This window comes from Lepidothrix coronata, unplaced genomic scaffold (assembly GCF_001604755.1).
Source record: "Lepidothrix coronata isolate B3197 unplaced genomic scaffold, Lepidothrix_coronata-1.0 Scaffold18, whole genome shotgun sequence".
NCBI lineage: Eukaryota > Metazoa > Chordata > Aves > Passeriformes > Pipridae > Lepidothrix > Lepidothrix coronata.
This window is the reverse complement of record NW_016690198.1, coordinates 482307-505397: the sequence shown is the minus strand read 5'-3', so window position 1 is coordinate 505397 and position 23091 is coordinate 482307. Positions and strand designations below refer to the sequence as shown.

The window sequence follows — 23091 nt, the reverse complement described above, 5'->3', positions numbered from 1 at the left end:
ATGACATGACTGTTTTTTATACCAAATGTCCTGTACCTTTAGCAGTCAAGCTTTTTAATGAGTAGTATGAAGTAGTATTATGTTAGAGCTTATATCTTCAAGACCAATGGAAACAATTTTCATTTATTTTAAAACTGTCTGTTCTTAATAAAAGGCATGTAAACTGATTCTAAAGCTAGATATCCATGAATATGAGGATCTTAAGCATAAGGAACATGAGGTTTAAAGATAATTTCACTTTATAGCTTCGCAGTTTAATTTAACCAATGTCATTGTCATTTTATAGCTGCTCCATATGCTATGTGAAGTAAATTGAAATGGCTTGTTAGAAATTGAAAGGAGTTAGGAGATCATACTTCAGCTTATTCACATAGTAATCTTAGGCAATGGAAGATGGTATCTAGAGAGAGCAACCCTCATTTTGATACTGTACTTTTAAAAAAAAGTTGTATCAGTATGACAGTGCTTACACTGTCAGTTACATTATAGTACTTATATTGTAGCTGTTTGTCCATAGATGCAGCCACTTAAAAAGCAGTCTCTCCACATGATTAAGTTATTTGTAAAAATTGTCACAACTTAATAATTAAGAGTTCCTCATATTGAGACTGTCTCTCTGCAGTATGAGTCCTTACCAAATGCTACTTCAGAAAAACACTTTCATTGTGGACACAGATAACATAAAAGAACTTTGCTTTAATTTGTAAAAAAAAAAAACCACATCAGACCCTCACCTACAAAAAGAAGGTATTTAAGTGATATCATTTCCACTTGCATAGTGGTATACTAATAGTACTAGCCACAAATAATGATGCGGTCAAGTTACTCCTTGTGTGTGACTAAAAGTTTAATTCTTAAAAAATCATTCAGTCTAAAAAAGAACCGTAGAAGCGTAACAATCAGATTTCTTTGCTACAGAGAAAGGTATTTTTTTTTTCTTTGAGCTTTTATATTCCACGTCTTGTTTAGTAGTTTGACCACTGTTTTTTTTCTGTTTGTGTCTGAACAGTTCTGCAAGTTCAAAAAAAAAGATTGAATCATCTGTGGAAGAAAAATTAATTGAGGGCTGTTAAATTTGCACTCCCTCTGTATATTTTTTTTAGAGTATCCTTCTCTTGGATGGATGACCTTACAGGGCAAAGCAAGCTCCATCTGCCCAGGTTTGGAATTAGAGTTGTCCTTCTCCTAGGATGACTGCCGGAAGGCTGGCGAGCCCATCCTACCCAGGGACATATTTTATCTGACCCTTCAGTTTTGACCTGTCTGGTATGGGAGACCCTACTGGAGGCATATACCACCGCCAGCACAGCTCGCAACCTCATGAGGGCACACAAGCTTCTTCCCCACTAAAATGATTTGGATGAGCCTTTCTATCCCTACTTTTACCCCCCAGCCTCCTACACTCAAACCCAAGGACATTCCTTTGTCCTAGACACCCTTCCAAGATGCTATAATTCCAAAACAAACCATTCCTGGGCAGAAGCTGCAAGCGAGCCAAGAGAAGGATACTCTAATTAAACCTACATCCTGAGGACTTCACTGTCACCATCCAAGCTCTCTAGGCCCTGACAGATGAACCTTAGGAGTAAAGGATGGGACCAGTTCTGCGCATGCTGTGCCTCACTAAAAAATCCACTGTGCAGGCTCAAAGCCCTTTACTCAGTGCAGATGGTCAAATGATTCTGACAGATAAAATTTCCATTCTGAATTGATGGTCTGAACATTTTCAGACTCTTTTCAGTACTAGCCGTGTAGTTCAAGGCTCAGCAATTCAGTGCACTACATTCAGTACATTACAACAACTGGTGAAAAATGAATTGGATATTGCCCCTACTATGGGAGAAACTCTTAAGGCCATACAGCAGGTGAAAACTGGCAAGGCAGCTGGGGTTGATGGAATTCCACCTGAAGTCTGGAAGCATGGAGGCCAAGTACTGCATGCTAAATTTCACAAGTTTGTGGTGTGCTGTTGGGAACTAGGCGAACTACCATTAGACCTTCGTGATGCAGTCGTCATCACCTTGTCTAAGAAAAAAGGAGATAAATCAGACTGTTCAAATCATTGAGGTATTACTCTGCTCTCCATTGCTGGCAAAATCCTGGCAAGAATACTTTTAAACAGACTAATACCTTCTATAGCAGAAGGAATTCTACCTGAAAGCCAATTTGGTTTCAGAGCCAACAGGAGTACCACAGACATGGTATTTGTTCTCAGACAACTGCAAGAGAAGTGTAGGAAACAGAACAAAGGTCTCTATGTAACCTTTGTTGATTTCACCAAGGCTTTTGATACTTTGAGCAGAAAAGGTCTGTGGCAGATTTTGGAACGTTTATGATGTCCCCTCAAGTTCCTCAAGATGATCATTTTGCTTCATGGATCAGCACAGCCAAGTCAGATATGGCGACACACTTACTGAGCCCTTTCTAATAAAGAATGGTGTGAAACAAGGTTGTGTTCTTGCACCAACTCTATTCATAGTCTTCTTCATCATGGTGCTCCAAAGGGCCACGGCAGACCTCAATGATCAGGATGGTATCTACATTCAATACCGTACTGATGAAAGCCTTTTCAACCTAAGGCGACTGAAGGCCCACACCAAGACCTTAAACCATCTTGTCTGGGAGCTGTTTTACACTGATGACGCCGCCCTTGTTGCCCACAAGAAGCAACTCTGCAGTGTTTAACATCCTGCCTTGCAGATGCTGCTGAGCTTTTTGGGCTGGAAGTCAGCTTAAAGAAGACAGACGTTTTCTATCAATCTGCACCTCAGGAAGTCTTCCATCATCCCCAGATCACCATTGGCGAATCAGAGCTCAAGTCAGTCCAGCAGTTTAATTACCTGGGTAGCCTCATCTCCTTGGACAGTAAGGTTGACGGAGAGATAGACAACAATTTAGCAAAGGCATATAGTGCCTTCTGAAAGCTTCATAAAAGAGTCTGGCGAAATAAACACCTGAAGAAAAGTACAAAGATCAGTGTTTATAGAGCCATGGTACTGTCTGCTCTTTTAAATGGATCTGAATCATGGGTCATTTACCGCCACCACTTGTGACCCTTCCATCAACGCTGTCTTGGTACAATCCTAAATATCCACTGGACTGATTATGTGAGTAATGCATCTGTTCTTGAACAGGCAGCAGTTATGAGTATTGAGGCCATGTTGCTGAGAACACAGCTGTGATGGGCAGGGAACGTCTCCAGGATGAAGGATCACCACCTCCCTAAGATCTTGCTTTATGGTGAACTTGCCACCAGCTGCTGCAAGAGAGGGGCCCCGAAGAGGAGATACAAGGACTCCCTGAAACAACATCTCAGCCTTGGCCATATTGATCATCATCATCGGTCTCCTCTGACCTCCAATCAGGAGTCATGCAGACACACTATCTAAAATACTGCTGCTTCTTTTGAGAACACACGCAGAATCATTCTTGAGGAGAAAAGACAACGCAGAAAGAACCGTGTCTTGCCAGTACCACCTAAGGAGACTTTCTGCTGTGCCTTTTGCAACTGGACTTGTCTATCTCACACTGGCCTTCTTAGACATCAGTGTGCTTGTAGCAAGCGTGGATAGAAAAAGGGTTATTGGGAAAAAAGGAATTTAGCAATTTACATTAATTTTTTAAAATTGTACTTTTAAGACTAAAAATAATGAAATACATTAAGCATATTTTTTCACATCAAAATTACATATTTTTTACTAAAGTTACTAAAACTTCAGCAAATTTCTTTTCTAAACCAAAGAAATCAAAGTCTTGTTCTCTCTACGGTGATATAAAATTATAAAGTTTTAAATACTAACCTATGTAGTGAGAATAATTTTAATCATATTTAGCAGAAATGTTTTACTTAAAATGATCGTCTTCTAAGCACAAATAATACACATTATTTTTATTTTTTGAGAAGTAATGAGTTCCTAAATATTTAATTCATGTAATTCATGTGAAGCACTAAGTATGTATAGTTAACCATGTTCTTGTATTACTAAATGTTGACAAAAATCTTAAAAGGATATAACAGTGGCTTTGATATCTTGTTTACATACACTATGCTTTGTGCTGTAAGTAAACAGGATGAAAATATTCAGTCAAAAACAGTTTTAGTCCTAATTAAATGTTTAAATTTTTGGGATAAAAAGATTAAATAAAATGGACACACTTAACATGATTTATGCTTTTTGGGGGGGCAGGGGGCGGTGAAGTGGAGGGGAGGCACTGAAATCTATCCATTTAATCCCCTTATCAGTATTGGGGCAAATAACCAAAATGTCTGGTCTTGAAAAGCTGTAGCCTATTCATAGCTTGTAGTTTATTATCTTGCACACAGATTCATATGTCAAAGATGAGTGTAAAAACTGGCTTGTAGTTGTAGCAGATTGGCACAGATTTACCAACATGGTGACTTTTATGTTGCACAATGTTGTAATCTATTTGGGTATGTTTGAATGAGACACATCAGCACACCACAGTAAAAGCCTTTGATAATGTCCCAGGAGTTAAGGTGTATGAAGAAGGTGTTTAGTTTCATAGTCCTGAGAACAGATTTTACAAGTTAAAAAGATACTTTGCTAACCATTTGTCAAGTTTAGAATTGGTATTCTTGGCTAGGTAATTAAACCTAGTTCTGCCTAGATCTAATCAATACTGTTTTCCTAACTGAAACTTTGTTAAGCATTGCTTTTGAAAAAATATGTAGTTATGAACTACTGAAAAGTTGGTTTTGTAGAAAATATATAGCGTTAGATTGTTTATGGATTTTTTTGCTTTGTTTGGTTTTCACGTAAGTGTCCACACAAATAGAAATAAAATAACTCTGGATATTCAGTTGTTCTTGTGATCTTTGCAACTGAAATTGCTGTAATAACCTACCAAACACATCTGGTTTCATAAACAAGGTTTCATAAACATGATTCTAGATGAATGTTAAGGAGTGGATCAGCTCCTTGAAACAAACGCTGTTCTCTTTCAAATATTCTAATGACAAAACAGGAAAGAAAAGATCTGCTTCCTCAGCACAACTGACTCTAAAATTCATTTCGACATTTTCTGTGATGTCAGTGGTCTTTAGGAAGTTTTTAATATATGTTAGGTTTTATAAAACAGCTGCTGATTGCTAAAGAAGCAGAATTCAGTTTATAGTCTCTGCTTTAGCTAATAAAGCACCAAGGACCAGATCTTAAGTTGGATGGTGTGTTATTCATTAACTACTTTGTTAAAAAGAATAAGATTGTTTGAGAAGGGAAGCTGTACTTAGACTTGCTGAGGATGGTACAGTCTTGCCTGAAGGAAATTTATTTTAGCTCTAGCTCAACTGTACCTAAACGTTAATCCTGCAAATTCAGGCCTTTTTTTTTGAGAGTAATTTAATTATAAATAAGAAAGGCTAGTGTTACATTGCTTTTAAGTAGTTTTTAGTTTTTAAACACATAAAATTATAAAATTTTAAATTTTAAATAAAAATGCTTTTATCTCCAAATAATGAAGAAAAATCCTGTGTTTTTTCTTTTTCTTCACTTTTTTTTTTTTTAGCATAGAAAAGTGTCTTAAAGACCTGCAAAAAGAAGTAAATGAAATATGTACTGATGAAATTCTACAAAGCACAACTGACTGCATTCAGTGGCTAAATAACTGCAATTTTAGTTCTCTCAGATCTTCTTCTACAGACCATGGAGAGCTGACGGAGTTCCTTAGGACCCTGGTAAAAAAATTTTATTAAAGACTTTTATGTTTAGAAAGTTGGTTGTATGATTGGAGGTGGGAGTGTGGATGGTTCAATTAGTTTTCTCATTTTGGTCTTCACTGTGGTGATGATAGTTCAGAAATTGTATTATAAGGCTTAGTGTTGTTTTCATGTCTGCAGCAGGGTGTTATGTTTCCTTTTGATCATGCCTTAAATAAACAATCTTGGGACAAAATCTTTTCACAGATGCTGCCATATGTTCAGCACTGCTAGGATTGTTTCATAAAACACATGTTGGTAAATAAACACTGGAAGTTACTGTCTATACTGAAGCTGTTAGTGTTTCTGCCTGTTCTTCACTTGTTTCGGTATGAATTTAACTCATCTAGTGTACATTATTGTCCTTTATGCATTATTTAAGCATAAACTTCCAACTTTCTATGTGGCTGGAGGCATAGGGAGTAGATGCCCCATCCCTGGAGACATTCAAGGCCAGGTCGTACTGACCTCTGAGCAGCCTGATCAGTTTGAAGATGTTGCTGCTTATTGCAGGAGGATTGTACTAGATGACCTCTAAAAAGTCACTTCCAATCAAAATGATTCTGTGATTCAGCTCTTTTTAATTAGAAATGTTGGAGCTACATCCATTGTCCTGGCAGGTCGTACAATTGGGTGTAGCCAGAAATCAGATTTCACTTCAATGAAAAATTCCATTATTTTAGAGGATTTTTTTTCCAAAATTTTTATTCAAAATTTACATCTGAATATACGAGTGGACATGGAGGTCTGGAAAATTGAATTGGCTAGATAAGTGAAGGATGATACCTCAGTAAATGAAAACCTGCAAGTTTATATATAATCTATATATATGTCAGTGTGTGATATGATGTAAATATGTAGAAGTGTCAAAACAAGTAAACATTAATCAAGGGATTATTCTTTGTCACTTCCATGTGATTTAGACCATGAACACCTTTAGGCTAAGATTAGCTGTAATGGCAGAGGAAAATTGCTGTAGAGGAGTGTTTTCTCTGGCTAGAGTGCAAGCTTCATCAAATCACCTCCTGTTTTTTTAACACTTAGAACTGTTTGTTGCTCTTTCAGTCACCTTTGAATCCACTGGATATTGAGCTGTGCCAAATGAGGAAGTAATCTCTAGAAACACCAGGTCTTTAATGTTCATGTGGTGAAGAAGTGATTTTGTTGCTTTCTGACACAGCTGATCAAAGGAATGTTACTGTTAATTAATCACTCCACTCGAAAGTTTCAGAGACTGCAACATGTCATACTCGATCTAGATGAAATTAGAGAATCCCAGAAAATGCTGACCCATGAAGTTTTTGACTTAGGAAGTCTTTTGTCACTCCTCTTAGTCCAGTTAGATCCCTACTTAAATCCCTCAGCAGGTGGCATGGCAATGATGACTTACTTGTGTCCATTCCCTGCTTTCTTCCTTCTGCAGGGTCTATTCAAGCCATATACCTGAACACCAGATGGCGGCATTTGTTTGGGAAACACTGAAATGTCCCCATCTCTGAAATATCCTACACAAAACATGCTTTCTAGCTCTTCATATGCCCAGGAGCTTACTAACTGCATGACAGTCTTGCTGTGAGCTGTAGAATCCAGTTAAGCCTTGAGAATGGATCTGTGGCAGGCTGCTAAACAGGCAGCAAAGTATGAGAAGCCTTAAAGTTTTGATTCTGCACAGTTTATCAGGAAAACATTTTTGGAGCTTGGGAAGTTGGACATCACTACTTCCAGGCTCATGGCTTCTTAGATAATCCAGCCTGTTGTATAGATGAGAATACAGATGAAAAGTGTATCTGTATTATCAGACAGTCCATCTGTAAGAAGTTATATTCACAGTAGATAATCTTTAGTTCCTTAAGCAGTAAATTATTTTCAGTAATATTCAGCATTAATGAGATTATTATGATCTAACCTTTTTTAAAGGTATCTCTCCACACATTGAACTAATTACTCAGTTAATTTCTTCTTGCATGCTTTTAATTAAATATATATAATACATCTTCAATAACAGCAACCTTCCTTCAATTCAGGACAATATCCCTATTCATTGTTATCCCTTATTGTGTGTGTTTTGTTTGTTAAGAATTTTATTTATCTTTTAAGCTGCTGGAACAGTGCAAACTTCTTTCTGTGTCTTGACTGGGGTGCTGTATTTAGGTTTATTGTTATTCTCATGCATTTGTGAACTCTTAGGAAAATACTGAGTTTCTTCATGAAGGCTGAAAATGTTAATTATGTGAAATTTTGTCCTTCTGTGTACTGTCTTGTAATGCTAAAGATTTAAAAGCTGAATATGAGCACAAGCACATCTTTATTAAATTCTGTTCCTGCTAAAATAATGACAAATTCTTTTTTTAACAAAGTCTTAATCTTATTGTATTTGTATATTGATATGGTAGGTCTATAGTAGCTAGTAGTCCAGTTGGTAGACTGCAACTGGTTCTCTGTATATTATTGTCACTAACTTTCTGTGCTTATAAGGGAACTTTTCATTTTTCTCCAAACCATTGGAGGATACTAATTTGGATCTTTTTCTCTGGAACAGTTTTGGCATTATCTGTTGAAGTATTTTTACAGGTTAATTTTTAAATAGAAAAGCTTACATCAATATAGGCAGTGGTTTAAGAGACTTGATGACACTGTTTTCAGAGCTCTTTTTCTGAGTAATACTACATCTAAAATGGCATCTGCAAGCTCCGTATTTTAAATGCCGTAGTTTAAATTGCAAAGGCCTTGGAACAATCCTTAGATATATAAAAATATTTCTGCTTTGCCTTGAAAAACAGCAGTGGGGGTTTGCTTAGAAGATCATTTGGATTAATCTTCCAATGACATCAGTTACATTCACTGTTTTCACAGCTTCTCTTGTTTTGTACATTTCAGAATATAGTATTTGAGCATGATTCATTAAAAAAAAGTAATATTTAAATTCCAGAAGTCTACCTGTGAAGACTCAACTCTTCAACACGGTGGTTAGTGATCAGAGTTTTGGTTTACCCTCTGAGACATGTTTTCTTTAGGGCCAGAAAACTTCATAGAATACTTCAGTAGATAATAAAAGAGAATCAGATCAGTGTTATGTATATGCCTATTGATATGTATGATTTAAGATTTTAACTAGTTGCATATATTTCTATTACGTGCACATGCTTTTATAGGATGATATTTGACTGCTAATTTCCTTTATTATTCTGTCTTCCACGTCTTTTCTGCTTGTAAGTAAAAAAATTAATAAGGTTAATTCTGAAATAAAGATCTAGCATGGAAGAAAATAGGTAGTCTATTAATTTTAAGACTTTCCTTTATAAGAGGAATCATGCTTCCTGTCTAATGTTCAGAATTAGGTACTGTGGTGGAAGTGTCTTATTTTTTAATTTTTATCATGAAACACTTCAGAATAGAGGGCAGTAGAAAGATTAAACTCTTCTTTTCCTGCATAAGAGTGTAACAGTTTTGTAACATCCAGAACAAAGAATACAAGTTCTGATTTTGAAAATTTGTGTGACTCAAAAGCATAATTATCTATGGAGAAAAGCTTGATACAGTGGAAAAACTGAAGATTTTTATTTGGAAATAGTTGTATTTATTCAACATTCAAATTTGAATTATCTATCTCTCTTTCAAAAGGACAACATAAATAAAACTAATTATTTCCTCAAATACTGCAAGTTAAATAAATCAGTAATTCTGAAGGTGGGAGATTGCCAACAGTTTCTTTACCAGCCTTGCATTATAGCATGGAGTACAGCTAGGAGACCCAGATAAAGGATATGAATGGAAATAATTCCCCTGTGGTGGTTTGCCACAGGGCTTTTCTCTGTTGGAGAGAAGCAATGGAAGGTGAGGGAGCAAGTGAGAGGGCTTTTAGATCCTTATTCACTCAGGGCTTGCCAACTGAAAATTAAGAGTAGCAGCAATTTCACTCACTTTTCTTGTTACTGTGACAGCAACACTGAGCTGTGACAAGAGGACCTGCTATGTGCTGCATAACTTCTTGAGTCTGAAGCAGCTCTAAGGTCAGAGATTCTGGCCCTGGACCAAGAGAGAGCTCTTCAGGCTTGAATGAAGCATTCATGTGATTTCACCTGCTTTGTTAACTGACTTCCTTCTCCACCCCATATAGTGGAGATGTACATGGATATCGCTATATTGTTTATGTATCAGTCTGCATCTTGGTTTGATGGGATACACAGCTTCTTATTCTTCTGTCCTGTGTGATCTAAGCCTCTTTAATTCTTAACAAGTTTTCAGTTTTAGTTCTTTAAGGAGATCCTGGGAAGACTATTTTATCCTTAGAATGGCCTTTTTGATTGTTGCCTACTGAGCTATAGAAAGGGACCTGTCATTATCTGTGTAAATATTAAACAATTTTTCGTAAAATTTTCCTTCAAAGATGTTTGTGTGACCAGAATAAACAGGCTGCCAAGGGTTTCCCTTGAACTGTGGTCTAGAATTGATTGAGAAAAGAGGCTGGGGATATAAGAAAGATGGAAAGAGGAGTATGAGTTATTGGTAGAGGTAGACAAGGAAATTAATTGGCACATAAATACCATTTTCCATAGGTTTTATAACTTCTGTTGTTTATATAGCAGTTTGTTTTATTTGCTTGTAAGGCAATTAGTATTGGAAACACAGTTTTTGCTCTGGCATGAAGCTGTTCATTTAATGAACCAGGATTAATAAAACATTATTAAAATACTGTCTGATTTACCTTTTTTAGCAAAGCTTGCTGAAGAATGAGCAAAATCAAGAAGAAATGGTACTTCACTTCCTTCTGGATCTCTCTAGTCAGTGTGGTGTCTCATTTCCCTGCACTCCAACTGGGACATCTTTTGAGTTAACATCTTCCCTTCATACCATTGAAGATGATTCAGCTATGGATGTGAAGTCTCTTTGGGATGATGTGAGATTGCATCTTCGACAATTTTTAATAAATAGACTGCAAAGTCAAGAAGAAGCAAACGCTACTGCTTTGCAACAACAAATGGACTTTAAAACTCAGTGCATACAGCAACTTTTGTTTCTTTATCCTGAATCAGAAGTCTTAACGAAGTATCAAAATATGCAGAATAAACTGGTTAGCGATCTTCTACAGAACTGTATTTTATCTAGTTGTGGTGAAACAAATTTTGATAAGGTGGTTCATGGTTACCAAAGTTCCATACCCACATTGTGCACAATGATAAAAGAAGATTTGTATATACTAAGTGGAACTATTGATCCTTCTTCATCATTGAAGTTTATTAATGAAACTTATCTGGATACCATCACAGAAGAAATGACAGTTCTACTTGAAAGACTTTGTGAGCTGCAGTTCAAAGAAAATGCTCTACATATTGTTAAAGCAAACAAGATTTCAAAGAAGTGTAGAGGAACAGTTCATGCTGTGGGTTAGTAGTTTTATTTTATGTTCTTTGTAGTTAGATATTATTTTAATTATGTTACTTTTTTTTTCCAATATATTTGATTATTTTCTATGGAGAGAGAGACCTAAAATTATTAATTACAGCTTTATGTTTTAACCATGCTACTGTAGTTGAATTCTAGCCTGTGTCAGAATTGTGATGAAAAACGTTTTAAAGTACGAGAAAGTAACTTATTAACTTACAAAAACCCCATTATAATTCATTGGATAACACTGTCATGTCATAGTATTCTTTTTTTTAGCCTAACTTATTCCTACTGCTGAAATATATAATTAAATAACAACTATTTACTCCAGGTTTAAATAAACACAAACTCTTCAGTCTTTTAGCCCTACTTATTTCAAAATGTCAGACATTTAAAGGAGATTATTTTGATGTGTCCATGAAGCAGACACAGATTCATACATCAGAGCTAACACAAAAGATTACTATGCAGATTTTAACTGTAAAACTAACAAACACACAAACAAACATTTATGCTTTCTAATTGTGAAAGTACAGTAAGTTAGAGTTAATACCACCTGGTAACTTCTTGTTCCAAGGAATGTAAAGCAGGAGAGGAATCTGTTACTGATGTAGTATATTTTGTACTTTCTCTTCTTCAGTTTGTAAATCTGATGTGCTAATTTCCAAAGGGAAGAATCAGCACTTCAGAAAAAATCATACGAAATGGAAACTTTCATGACATAATTACGTGATTGTATGTAATTGCTTTTTCAATGCAGAGTTTTGATCTCTCCTCTGTGCAGAAGCTGTTTGTTTAAAGCATAGCTTTCCATAAAGGTGAAGTGATTTGCAGACAGAAAATATTAAAAGCTTAGAATCATGTGAAAAATATAGAAACGGAAGATCTTCGGGTTGTGCAACATACAAAAGGGATAAATGAGGTGATGATTTGTCAGGTTGATGCAGAAGAAAATTGCACTCTTGTGAGTTTTAAAATCATCATATATGTTACTGTAAGTCAAATAGGAATTATAGTGGAAGAAATGCAGAGTTAATTTTTCAACAAGAGATGAAATATGGAGGAGTATGTGGAACGTATGAAGAAAAGGCCTGCAGACGTATAAGTTGAAAGGACAAGTTCACTGTAAAGTTGACATATTAGTGGGATAGAGTGTAGTGTCAGAGTACTGTTGAGGTATGGAATAAACAAGAAGAAATTTATCTTTGAATTATGTAGTGAGATGGGAGTCAATGAAAGGACTCACTGACAGAAAAAAAAAAAGACCTGTAGGGAACCGGAAATCTGTAACTAAATTTTAATTTCAGTCTCAAAACAGCTCTCAAAGATGGGTAAGTTCAGGTATCTTCATTTTACATCTAAAACATAGAGTTTAAAGTGACACTAAGGGTGTCTTTAAAACGCTCACACATTAACTCTTTCTGTATTACAAGAAGGAAGAGAACAGTCCTTCAAATCTATTAATACAATACTTCATCTGCTTGATTTTTTTTGCCAAAAGATGCGCTTTAACATATTGTTGTGCCAGCATATCTATCAGTACAGATTTCCATTTCACATTTCTTTTGTATATTCAGAAAAGCAGAGGTAGGTGAAAATAAACAAAGTAAATCTTAGGAATCTGCATACAACTTTAAAACATTTTCTGTGATTAATTCAAATTAAAAAAACTTCAGTATTTCATAAGTGTTAGAGGAGATTTTAATTTTTATTGAAAATGCAGTAAATGTCAGATTTGCGCATGCAAAACCTGTCCTCGTAGCACCTATAAAATGCTCATGTCTTCATATTATTTTACTTCAAGAAGTTAGTATGGGAGACAGGCATTGATTTGCCTACAGTTTCTCACTAGTTTTCTGCAGAATCGAAGCGCTCTAGATGATCTGTGATTATAGACTGCAGGCAGCCAAACCATAAGCCAAACTAGTGAAATCAGCAGGCTAGAGCAAAATAGGGGGTCAGAGTTATGTAGTTTTGGGTATGGTTTGTTTTTTTTCATTTTGTGGACATGTCATAGCCTATTATTTGGTATTATTAACCAACTCAAGCAAAAGATTTTCATTGTATCATTGCTAAAACAGTTATTGAATAGTTTATTCTATATGAGCTCATATGTGAAGAGTCTTTTCTGGAAAGAGATTTCTCTACATTTTTGAATATGCTATGTTTGTACCATGTCAGAAAAGGGTATTTTTCCTTTAGAACTAAAGTGTTCACAAGGCAGTTCACACTGAAATAAGTCTTTGGGAAAAAAAAATTCTACAGACTGTTTTAGGAGGTTTTTGTAATGGTAGACAAGTTCTTAATGTCAAGTAGCTTTTCCTGCTTGGAACTTGTATTAAGTTCTGATACCTTTTCTACTCTCACAGAAATGAGTGGAAGTCTGTATTTTTACATAGTTCAAGTTAAAAGACAGCTTTAATAGATTGCCTTGACAGTGATACCCAGTTTGCCAAGTATGAAAAAAACCTCATGCTGTAGTATGAAGGGATGGAGAAAAAGAAAAGAGGTTTTCTTCTTAGCTGATAGACAGTTATACCAATGTGTTTCTTATTTTTTGATTAGAGGTCTCTGCCCTCTGGAAACCACCAAACCAGCACATTTCAGAACAGCAAAATAATTTAATCTAGTGCATTCAATTGGGACTGTTATCCCAGAGGTGATAAAAAGGCTTGTGTTTGCTCAGTCCACCCTCAGGGTAATGTGGTTTTTGGTTGATTGTTTTTTGTTGTGGTTTTTTTCGTTAAGACTTGCTGTAATCCGTCTTATATGTAGCAGAGGACAAAAATAACAGAAAATAATGAAACAGTGCCAGAACCTCAGAAAACTTTCTATAGACAGCCTTCTTCTGTTGGGAGAATACAGGTAGTCTATAAAAAGCTTTAACAGAGTTATGAATCCTTAGAATATTTCATATATAACAATCTATTTGTGAAGTAAGGAAATAATGTTTTTCTTTTCGTATTGTATTAGAACAGTTATTTGTCAAGTACTGTAAAAAGATTGTATCCATTTATCAGGATTGAGGAAGAGCGTGGTTTGGGAGAGAAGCTGTCAAAATGGCATGTGAAAAGAGGCAGATTTTTTGGAATTTGGCATCTTCAATTGCCAACTATACTGGAGGCAGGTGTTTTTATGTTATAACTTGCTCCTGTTCCCTATTATATCTGTGACTCTTATTACCTTTAACAGTGTAGGTTTCAGCCATAAGTATTTGAGCTAAGTTATTCTAGAAGGGGTTTATATAACATGAATTATAATTTCTTTGTATATTTTCAGCACATAATCGATGTTTCCAATCTGCTAAACTAATATCCAAGGAACATTTCTCAACACCCCCCTAAAAATATTTTGGAGCTTTTAGGGGATTTTGTTGTTCATCATTTTAATCATATGTCTTTCAGAAGTTTATGTAATGTTATGGTATTTAAAAATGTACTAAAAACATCTGTTAACATACTTAGCATGGAAAGAATCACAGTTGGTTTTCAGCTTATCTCTTATGGTTTTTTGCTTCAATTTCCAATGTGATATTTCTCAGAAATTATTTGAAGTAAGTGTATTAAATGTGTACTGTACTTTTACCTTTTGAACCTTTATTATGCTCCTCTGTTTACCAAAATGTTAAGCTAGTTTAATCAGGCATTACTAACCTATCTTAATTCTTCATCTGTTAGATGAAAAAACAGCTACTCTTACGAGTGATAAGACATCTGCCAAAGAAACTTAAAACCCATGAAATTATGCACAATTTTTGTATTAGTGGAAGGTTTTCTTTGGTTTATTGATATAATTTTATACATAAACAGAGAGTGTAAATACATATGTAGACTACTTGGATCTTTTTATTTTTACTTTCCTGTGATTAAGACTAAGCAGATATTAGAGCTCTGAGTTTCATCTTTTCTGACATATTCAAATTCATTGGCTTAATATTTTCAAATAGTCACAAACTTTCCAGAGACCCTTAAACATTTAAAATCCCAAATGAAACTTGGTTTTAAAATCTGAGGCAATACATAGTGTGCTCTTAAATATCACTAGTTGATTATTTTTAAGGAAATATTATTGCAAAGTGGAGGTATATTTTGAGCTACAAAGTAATTAAACCACCTTCAGAGAGGTATTTGAATATTCATATTTTACACTTTTACTGCAGTATATCATCCTGTTACTTATGTGTCTAGCAGGCCTCCTTTCTCTTTTCCTTCTCCAGAACATAACCAACTTCCTTTGTATTCTAAAGATATATTCAAATGCAAACTGTGATTTAAATTGTGATATTATAAATTTTTTATCTTTAACTGTTCTTGAGTTCCAACAGAAGATACTGTGGTTGTGGAACACCTAATATGAATATGGTGTATATCTAAACTTGAATAGATGGACTTGGTATTGTTTAGCTGCATTTGGGCAGTGGAATTGAGAGCAAGAATAGAAACAGGCTCTGGAGTAACTTGTTGAAATGAAGACAACTTTGGGATGTTAAATTTAAGTACTTGGTGTGGTGGTTTGGGCTCGGCCTTCCTTGGTGACCAGTTTGTAACCAAGGAAGGGTCCAGATTTACCCAGTATTCCCTACGATTTTTACGTAAGCCAGATTATAAGAAGAGAGGAGGAGAGGCCTTCGCTCTCTTTCCTTCCGGCGGCTTGGAGGTGCAGGTTCCCTGCTGTTGAGTCTGTTGTGTTGGGGAGCGAGGCCTGGTTAGGCCTTGCTGACCTTGGGAGACGGAGGTTGCCGGCGATCGTTCCGGAGCGACTCTCAGTTGTCCCAGGGGAGTAGTGAGCTGTTTTTCTTTGCTAACTTTTTAGTTGTTAGATATTGGGTCTTGGGATATCTATATATTTTATTTTAGTTTTGTTCCCTTTTCCCTTCCCCCTTCCCTTTCCCCCACTTTGAGTCTGGTGTGTTTTGTCTGGAAAAACCCATCTCACATTAGGTTGAGATGTGGGAGGGGGCTTAGACTAGGGGATTGGATTTTGGGGCTATCTCAAACCATGACACTTGGTTAGAAAAATCTATTTTGAGTTCACTTAACCTTACATATTCCCAGCAATTTGTTGAGCTAATTTGAAATGCAAGTTTTGGGTTTTGCATATTGGGCTGCTTTTAACACCATTTGGAAATTAAACTCCAAATAAGCCACTCTCCTTCCCCTACGCCTTTCTGGTAAGGGAGGGACAGAAAAAGGAGAGATTATTGGTTAAGATAATAATTCATTAAAAGCACAAAACAATGGAATAAGACACAGACAATAACAACAGCAATATTAATAGCAAAAGTATACAAAAAAAGAGGTGTTTTACCCACAGAAAGGTAATACCAGGAAAAAAACAATATGGTTTCCCCAGACAAGGGCAATATGGTGACCATGCCTGCGCCCAGCGCCATGTGGTATTCAGGAACAAAGGCAATATGACAGGGAAGCTCCCGCAGCTAATGTATCCTACCCCTCAACCGAAAACAACAAAAAAGAAGGACAAACAACCGCCCAGAAGCGAGGTTTTCCGAGTAGGGCTTGCTCAGCCTCTCCACTGGGGCTCAGTTCTGCGCAGGTGCCTGCACTGCCATTTCTACTGCTTTGCTGCACCATAGGTCGATCCCGTGGGCCACTGCTGCTTTTTTTCCTACCACTTAGCTACACTGCTTCCAACTTGGTTTGGCTGGGTTTGCCTGGGTGCCTTTCCTCCCAGCTTGATGAGCTTAACTAGCTGGGGTTCGCCCTGCTGCTAGTGTGTTCCCTGCTGGCAGCTTCCCCACTGGCACTGTCGATTGAACACTATAGTCAATTGTGTTTTTGCCGCTGTTCCTTTCAGCACCGAAGGTCCATAGTTGTGCTCCAGAGAAAATTGAAGGGGGCACCAGCAGAGTTGTCCTGAGTCCAAAGGGATTGATGCTGATACCTTCCCAGAGGGCAGCAAAATGGCCAACTTCTGGTGAGGGCACCTGGTCTTTCCCTGCTGAAACCACTCCCCCCAGCGATGAGGTGGGTGTATAGAATAACTTGGTCACACCCACACCATGCTAAACTCCACCCCCTTCTCTGTATCCAGGACACACATTTAACTTATATTTGATTTCTCCACTACATTCATGTGCATATGGCTTTATTTCCCCTAGTTTATAATTTCCTTCCTTTGAAATAAAGAACTTCAATTTCAGACTTGCTTTTATCCTTCCATTTTATTTAAATTCAGTTGCTTTGTGATCTCTTAAGCCATCATTATGACCTACAACCAGCCTTCTATGATCTTTGTCTTATCTATCAAAAATATGGTTACAATAACATTGATACCTTCTGGTTTAGTGACTGTGTTATGAAAAAAACGGATTATTCATGTCCGGAAATAATTAGGATGAATAACTTCAGTATAATTTATTCTCCCATTACTATCTGGAAATGAAAGAGTTCCAAATTTGGATTCATGTCATTAATATATGTATCTTTGCACCTTTTTTGATACTTCTGTACAGATTATGAATTATAGCAGATAATTTACAATATTTATGTTTTAGTTACAATTGGTTTTCCATCACGTTTTCTCATTTCAACAGTCCACTGTTGAAATCTGTTTTTTTAGAAGTATGAGGATGAAGGGGGAAAGTATTTCAGTCACTTGACTTACTACTGTTCTGTTCTGGAAAGTCCTGTTGCATCTTTCTGAAGTGGTCGTAAGGCATGCTAGTATAAAGTAGACGATGGATGGATTATAGATGATAATATCCAGTATCACTTCCTGCTTTTGTAGATCAAATTAATTCTATTGTCCTTGGATTAGTACAAGCAAGTTTTCAGGTATTTATATCTATAATGTGTTGTTAAAGACCAAATGTTTAGAAATATAAAATTTTAAAATTTAACTATGGAAATTATTTGAAAGGTTTTTTTCATTAATTTAAACTTTAAGGTGTTTCAAGACCCACATAAATATTGTAGTGACTTTTAGACATTATGAAGACATAAATACTTCCAACATGGAATTTAAAGCTACCCTCTTTCAATTGGAAGCCATTCCTACTTGTTTTGTCACTCAGTGGCCTAGTCAAAAGTGCCTCTCCAACTCTCCTGTATGTCCTTAGGTACTGAACAGACTCTAAGCTGTCTCCAGATCTGTCTCTTCTCCGTGCTTATAACCCCAGCTCTCTCAGCCTGTCTTCATACATGGTGATCTATGGCACAATCTTCACCATATCTTACACAGGTGGAGTGAAAAACTGTACAGTTTCCATCCATGAAAAATGGGGAAGTAACAGGTATCAAGTAAAACTATAGCACTTTTCTGTTGTGTGTATATAAACTTCACAGAAAACATGAGGACAAGAGTGAAAATTACATGGTTATTACATAGGGATTGAGTAAAAATGCAGATATAATCACCAAAGATTGCTAATTTTTTTTATGAGCCAATCAATATTGAGATATTCAATAGATTTAATTGTCACTGATTTCAAATAATGGAGCAAATAGTGTTAGTGGGAATTTATATAGGAAGTTAGGGTTGAAAATCAGTGGACATACAGATATGATGCAGATTTCTGAAGTTGTCTTTGTTCCTTGGGAAGCCTATAAAACTTTGACAGCCATAGCAAGATCCTGTTACTCAGGGGAAACAAAATAAATATCCTTGAATATAATATAGGAAATAATGTGTTTTATACCTTGTTTGTCACATATTATTTCTTATTCTTGCAAATATTGCATTTGATTTCTTCTACACGATTATATTAAACAGAAATATTGTTAGTACTGAGAAAAAAATAAAACCATCTGTTTGAACATGCATAGTTGAAGTTTTAATAGAAAAGAGGTACTCTTTTAAAGACCATATGAACACAATATCCTAGGACCACAAATGTGTTTCTAGTGGGAGAATGACATTTTCTTGAAGATTCCAAAAGCATTAAGCTTGTTACTTTTTAAGTATATAGTAGGGGGTAAGATAACAGTATCTCAGTTACTGAAATGTCAGTTGAACTGACAGAATTTCAAAGCTGGTAGTGTGCCTGAACACCTTCCATCTTTTCAGAACAGTTGCTTCAAATTACTTATTAAGCCCGTAATATGAAGATGGCCAGTGATATCTCATTATTGATATCTCATTAAAAATATGCCTATTCTGGGATTTTATTATCTAGTTTATTTAATAAAATAGGTAAATCCTAACTTTACTTTTGAAATTATTTAAATATTTTTAAACATGAAATTCTCAATTATATTTTGGTTTATATTTTTTAAACTGTTGTGTCCTAATGAATTTCTTCCACTTTATCTTTTCCAACCAGAATTCGAATCTGTTTTCAGAATTCTGTAGAGGTTGAAAGGGGCATAGTTTCACTCTTGGTTTGTTGGTTTGGTTTTTTTTTCTTTCAAAATGTCCACAATTAGCAAACACTAACTAATTATCTTCCTTTGTGTTTTCACAGCATACCTGCATTTTCTTCCACAACATGAAAAAAGCCTTTAACTCACTATGCTCTCTAATTGTTGCATTATCATCCCAGATTTAAAAGATGAAACAGATTGACTCTCTAGTCTGATACTTGGAGAGTGGTCAGAGTTCATTTTGAGATTTATGTACTGTAGTTTTCTGTTTAATAATAAAAAGTGACACAGTCTGAGAGAGAATTATAATAGTCTCTCTTTTACTTAAGAACATGGGCTTTTGTGAAGACAAGTGTGTAGAACTATGGCAGATAAGAGAATACTTAAAAAATGTCTTTAAGAGTCTCCTGCAGTATTGATTCAAAGAAAGTTGTTACAAGAGCTTTCAGTATATGCATCTGCCATCATTTAATCACAAGTTTGTTAGGTTGTTTTGACTGATTTTTGTCAAGACAGAGAATTTCTTCTGTCACAAAATTGTATGGGAAAAAGTCAAAATTAATCACAATAATTTTTTGGAAAAAAAAAAAAAGTGGTTAAATTGGTGGGGGTCACATCCACAACATGGATGTTACATGCTAAATTAGAATATGCATGTTCTTTTCACTGTGGCTTAGGCTTAGAATTTTTTAAAACCCCTCCATCTTCAATCAAGGGACTGCTGTATCTACTGAGTTTTTGAAAAGCAAAGCTTTCAGTCATTTTATAGTACTTTTCACTACATTTACTGAATAGAGCAAGGCAATAGGGATATTTCTGTCTGTCTGACATAGAAAGAAAAAGTGTGGTTATAACCCAGTCCCAGTGCCCACGAATGTTCGGGACTGTCTGAAATTAGATCAGTTACTGGTCTCAGACTTTCAAGAAGAGCTTTGTTTTCCTCAATAGATTCATGCACTGATCATCCATTGGCTACAAATCAGTGCACTGATTTTCTGTTCATGTGCTGGAAAAGTCCAGCACTTTCTGTGACATTATTAGGTGTTCTGTCACACACCATACTAGCAGCTCATCTATAAGGAGGTGTTTTAATTGTGTAGTCTCAGCTCAGTGAGTGGGAACTTATATCTGTGCTGACAGATGTGATTAATCCTTCTTTTGTATATTAGTCTTTCTACAACATATTTGTTAAAAGATTATGAATTTCCAAACATTTCTCTAGAAGTTTTGAAATGGCGGTGTCTGCCCTTTTTTCTGTATGCCTAGATTTATTTCTGATGTTTATATTCCTTGTAAAAGTACTCATTAGAACTTTGTGGTGACTTAGCCTAACTAGGGTTTTGAAATATAAAGAGGTAGGAAGCAGAAATATGAATATTGACTCCAGCTTTATAAGCAGTTTGTTTTTTTTTTCTCTTATTAGAATAGAGTTGAACTGGCTCTGTTATATCTTGGAAATTCCAAGGAATAAGAGAAACAAAAGTAACAGAGGCACTTTAATCTATTATTTAAAGAAAAAACATAATATCATACATAGACTACACAAAGGAATGATGAACACTTGATAGAAACTCCTGATTGGTTGAAAGTTCCTAGCAATCTAATTTAAATAGAGTGAGTCTGATATAATGAACCAATCTGTGAGAGACCCAACAATTCCTCTGTGAATGTGGATGCAGAAGGATAGTAATTAAGCTAGCAGATATTTTTATATTTGCAAACATTAAAGAAATTTAAATCAGATTAAAATAAATATGTAAATTATTGTGTTTTCAAATACAAATTAGAATTGTCTTTTATCAGCCAAGTATTTTAAAATGGTTTACAGGGAAATATAAGCAAATCCTATCAAAGTTACAAGTAATGAGAAAGTTTGAGAGACCTGGCAGTGCCTAATTTCTCTTTCAGCAAAGACTGAGGAAGATCAACTTTTAGAGTTCTTCAAAGACTACTGTTTTAATATAGGTCTATTTACAGTTTGCTGCAGACTTTCAGTGTTTATGCTCTCTTCAAACACTATTTTGGTGTTTTCTGTGTGTGAGTGTGAAGACTTCAGGAAATCCAATGACTCCCTCAGCCCACAGAGTAGACAAGAAAAATAAAAAGATGCATGTGGAACCAGTTTATGTCATTGGTAAGGCCAGAATATGGTTTCAGTTCTATTGAGAAATATTACCAAAAGTAGCATTTTGTCATAGGATAGTTCTTGCAGTTTTCCAAAGGACTGTTTGCTTATAGTTGCTGCTTCAGAACAAATTGCCAATTATAGAATAGTACCTAAAAAACTGCCCATAACTGCTGTAAACAACTGCACATATAGTCTTTCTATAAGTTTTAAAATAATTTTAATTAAAGGGAAGTTTAAAGAATTTCATCTATTTTAATATTATGAGAATTATCAGAAAATTATTGGATACCAACTGCTAAATTCCTTAAATGGACCCATCATTAATTAATTTTAATTTAGAGACTCATTGGTTTGTTTACATTTGAATTATTTAAAATGCCATTGTCTATCAGGGATTGCATAATCAGAATGTCTTGTAATTTATTAGAGGATAGGTGTGCTTTTGATAATTGAGCAGGTTGAGTCTCTTGTTTCAGGGCAAGCTGAGATAGGTATCGGTGTATAAAGTAATTTTATTAAACACGATTACAGGGCACTTCATCCTCACAGCACTTGAGGAAGTCTGTAATTTGTTCATCAGAGCTGTAGCTGTATGCTGTCATGGAGTCAGATGGGTGAGATGATGCACTTGAGATTACAACATGAATTTGATGTCAGAGTGTGATTAGATGTTCTTGTTCTTCAGCCTGTGTTTCCAGCACTGGTCTATCCTTTCTTTCATCAGTTGGTCAGTGAACATGATTTGCAAGTAAATGTTTAATTTTGGCAAACCTATACACTCAACTTTAACAGAGGACCTTAACATTTAGTAACAAACATCTAGCAACCTGATATGGAATCAACCTTCATTATAAGGTGGAAACTGATCTCATTTTATGGAGCAGATTCGGTTAAAATTTTATATATAGTGAATCTCTTTCAAAAGATTAGTGTAGTCTTCACTGAGGCTGTTTAATAGCTGGCAGTGACATACCTCTTTCTATGACAGAAATACTCTCTTGATTAAATATATGCAAATTTATACATGCTTATCATGTTTATACTTAAGTGGAGATCTCTTACTTCAATGCTTTATCAGATTATGCTGGAACTCCTAGGTTTCGCTGCAAACAGTGAGCTGCAAAGCAAGACAGGTGTTTAAAAAACCTAAAGCACTTGGGTAACAGTTTGCATCCATGTGGTTTCCTTTGCTGCACTAATAGTTCTTTCTGAATCTGTCAGTTTCAATCAGCAGAGAGCACATGTGATCAGTATACAGTATATCTGATAAACTTGTCAATGCCTTTTAAAAGCAGGATTCCCCAACCTATTCTATTCAATTCTACTCTCTCCTTTCCTTTTTCATCATTTCAAGTAGAATCTTGATATGACAGAGATACGTTGCAGGCAGCTGTGTATAGCTAGCTCAGGCTACAACTAATTTGTGCAGAAAAAAATTAAATCAGGAGGTAAATTATTTCATGATTGCTCATTCCCAATAGACTTGGGCATCATTCTGAAGAAAATATCAAATAATTGGTTTCAGGCCATGTCAGACA

General features: G+C 35.6%; 1 protein-coding gene across 12 annotated transcripts in view; it reads left to right on the top strand.

The window, feature by feature from the left end:
• Nucleotides 1–23091, top strand: part of KIAA0825 (KIAA0825 ortholog) — a 251553-nt gene that overhangs the window by 45905 nt on the left and 182557 nt on the right. For all 12 annotated transcript variants that reach the window (XM_017807305.1, XM_017807304.1, XM_017807297.1 and 9 more), the window contains 2 exons: nt 5527–5695; nt 10431–11100. In XM_017807305.1, the coding sequence (XP_017662794.1) occupies nt 5527–5695; nt 10431–11100 (839 nt within the window). The remainder of the gene's footprint in view (nt 1–5526; nt 5696–10430; nt 11101–23091) is intronic.